The 3,339-nt window shown below is 41.2% G+C and overlaps 1 protein-coding gene across 1 annotated transcript; it reads right to left on the bottom strand.

Annotated features, from left to right (window-relative positions):
* Positions 1 to 368: 368 nt before the first annotated feature.
* Positions 369 to 2,800, bottom strand: LOC125549307. Its single transcript, XM_048712749.1, has 3 exons — positions 2,659 to 2,800; positions 1,032 to 1,181; positions 369 to 883 (listed from the first exon to the last, which is right to left on the bottom strand). Exons 1-3 carry the CDS (start codon positions 2,719 to 2,721, stop codon positions 536 to 538), a joined length of 561 nt encoding a protein of 186 aa, XP_048568706.1. The 5' UTR covers positions 2,722 to 2,800; the 3' UTR covers positions 369 to 535.
* Between the last annotated feature and the right edge of the window lie 539 nt (positions 2,801 to 3,339).

Raw genomic sequence — 3,339 nt, forward strand, 5'->3', positions numbered from 1 at the left:
TAAGTAGAGGGACTAAAAATGTACTTTACACAACGAACTATACCAATATACAACAATCAGAAGAAATTGTTGTACAAAACTGTTGCTGGCCTCGTTTGCCTGAAAGCCATGCAACTTGTTTACATCATTGACGACCACATTCAGGCAGCCTCCAAGGCTTTTGCTAATCAATTCAAGTCAAGCTTTGTAACGTCTCAAAAAAAGTAAGATACATAAAAAAAGTTGATGTGTGCTAGCACTTCAGAACATGTATTGAATGCATAGGCTTCACAACTAAAAATTATGTAACCTGAAGAAATTGAGACACAGAAATAAAGGTTTTGCAGACTGCCTTAAAACAGTACGTGTCCAGCTCTCATTCAATTGCTCCATGTGCCAATTGTATTATATTTCGCACGAGCGTGTTTAGTTGCATCTTCTCAGTAAACAAAAATTCATCTGCACACCTGGAGCATACATAATGTTTCTTGCTACTTAAATATTGAATATCCTTTCACCCGAGATATGCCCTCTTTAACAAGTTTAGTACAGCTCCTTATTGGTCGAAAATTATCCGTGGTGAGAATATGCCACCTTGAATTCGTCTAACTACCATTTCTTGCTCATCCTTCTTAGGAAATTTCAGAGCACGAGGTGTATCAAGAGCATCGCAGTACTCACATCGCTCATCTCCTTTCAGAATTACCATCTGCAAATTCGGAGCTCGCTCCAGCATGGATCTTATAAATGTAAATTGTTGTTCTAGTGACCTAAAGCCAGAAAATTCTAGTTCTTTCAAAAACCTGTTCTTAGGGCCGTCAAATTGCATTTCCCACTGAGGGCTCCTTCTTTCGGTATGCAGCTGTCTGGACTTATCATCAACATCACATATATGTTCCCAAACCTGTGTTTGTGTGACCAATTCATTACATATGTAAGTTTTAAACATCTTTCTCCCAAAATATATAAAGAACTACAATAAGCTCTAATTGTTGAGTACGAAAGAAAGGCATCACAACTATTAAGGAGAACAATATTGACAAAGACATCACCTCAATATGCAATATTTCAATGCATGGTGCCGCCAAAAGAAATGCTGTCGTCCATAAAAGGTCGAATTCAACCAATATACCACGCACGGATAGCTTCCTTAGCTTACAGAAAGCGGGGAGGAGTTGCCTCATTTCAGGTTGCATCCAAAGCTGATCACAGGATAAATAAATTCCAAAAAAAGAATGTATAGTTCGCAATCACATTGATGAGAATATCAAATAAATATATGTGGATTCTTTATCATGCATAAACATATGTACAATGTATTTCAGAAAGTTGTCACAACATAGTGAATACAAAAAGGGAACAAAAAAGGGAAAAAGAATGTGAATACTTGGCGGAAATGAAGCACAATTTACGTTTTCTCCTTTGAAACCCAATGTGAGAGTATGTATACAAGTCATTCCTTGTAGAAGCTCACTTAATTTAAATTCACTTCGACTATGTATTGCATCGCATGAGAGTTCTAGTTCCCCAAGAGACAGGACCAAAATAAAGGCCAAAGGAGCATGGCGAGATACCCAAGTGTTACATCCGAGCTTCTCCAATTTTGGAAGGCAGACCAACTCAAGTATCTCAAAACAACAATAGGTGAGTTCTAGAACAAGGAGTTTTGAATTGGGTGCATCAATCTTAAATAGAGAGTGAGCGCCAACATCACAATGAGAAAGGGCTAGATGCTTCAGTTGCTTGCAGCAGTCAAACAAGACATGGTGCATGTCCAATTTCTCAAAGCGTACAGTGTATAGAGAAAGCCTTGTGAGGCAATGGAGCACAACAGGATAGTCACTGAAAAAACCATCTATTGGTTGGCCTCTCTGTAGCATACCCTCCTCACTACAAGCCCAGATATCTCTCTTGTAAAGAATGGCAGGGTCCAAATCTTTCAGCAAACCACTCTCCACCGCATCACCTATTAGTGGGCCAGCTTCGCACAAGGAATCGTTGACCAGGTACTCCCTCCGTCCGAAAATACTTGTCATCAAAATGAACAAAAAGGGATGTATCTAGAACTAAAATACATCTAGATACATCCCCTTTTATTCATTTTGATGACAAGTATTTCCGGACGGAGGGAGTAGATCTTAAGGTGCAGAGTTGAGATGCTGGATTCGCCATGTCGGTTAACCAAGAAACTCCTAGTTGCCTTGGTTAGAGAAGATGCCATTGCTTTGTCCATATCCATCGCCTCAATAGGGTTGGGGCGTAGAATTGGTAAGAAATCTTTGACATCAATATTGAGCTCGGGCAGCAACCAAGGAAGGCACCTCCACCATATAGACAAAACGCTCATCCTTGCAGCTGTTCTTAGATCGAGTCTCCCAAGATGGAGAGTAAAATGTCATCCATCAGCATGCTGAATCTACCTTCCTCTTCTGGCTGCTGCGAAATTGTGGATATATTTAGTTACTGAATGTCTATATTCATCAATTCGGAAGTAGTTCAAAACACCAATTGCGAAAACAAAGAACAGGTTGTCCACGTGACAAGAATTCTTTGTATCTTTGTGCGTTCCTAAGAAATTCTACAGAGGATAAATCTAGTACGGGAGTTGGACAACAAATTTTGAACAAAGAGGCTCGGAAAATAGCCGGAAAGAAGAAGGGGCCATGATTATATTCTTACCTTGGAGAATCCAGTGCGCCCGTTGCACCTCATAATCTTAGGAATGACTCCCCCAGAAGCCATCTTCCAGAACCAAGTTGAACAGTAGAACGATCCAAGCACGATGGATCAGGGGAAGCAGAGAAATCTCATCCAAAGCAGTCGTGATGGTGTGGAGAAGGTCGAGCGCGCTCTAAGGTTTAGGGTTTGGGCGAGGAGGGGAGTAATCGCTGGACGAGGGGCGGTGCGTGGGTGGAGGAGGACGCCTTGAGCGCTGAAGCAGAGTTGGAGAAGAGGAGGGAACGAGAAGCGAGGTGGGCCCAAATTGTTCAACTATCTTCCCTTTTTTTATCTTGCGAGGAGTGTAATAAATATGAAAAGCTTGTTTTTTTAACATCAGTACAGACACAAGGCTGAGCCAGTATATCATCTTGAAATTTACGAAGTCACCGTAAGCACCTCGTCGTCGACGGGAACGTCTCCTCCTACTAAATACGCATCGCCGGAAATTATGAAATAAATCCAGGAATAAATGCGAGCACCAGTATTTGAAGCCTGGTGGGTTGGGGATACCACAGTCCCTCTAACCTTCCAACCACAGGTTGGTTCGCTAGAAAAGCTTGTTTGTGCTTGTAGTTCCATATATACATGATTGATTTGGATATCCGACCTTGTATGGTTATGTAATTCAAAAGAAAACGT

This window comes from Triticum urartu, chromosome 3 (assembly GCF_003073215.2).
Source record: "Triticum urartu cultivar G1812 chromosome 3, Tu2.1, whole genome shotgun sequence".
Classification (NCBI taxonomy): Eukaryota; Viridiplantae; Streptophyta; class Magnoliopsida; order Poales; family Poaceae; genus Triticum; species Triticum urartu.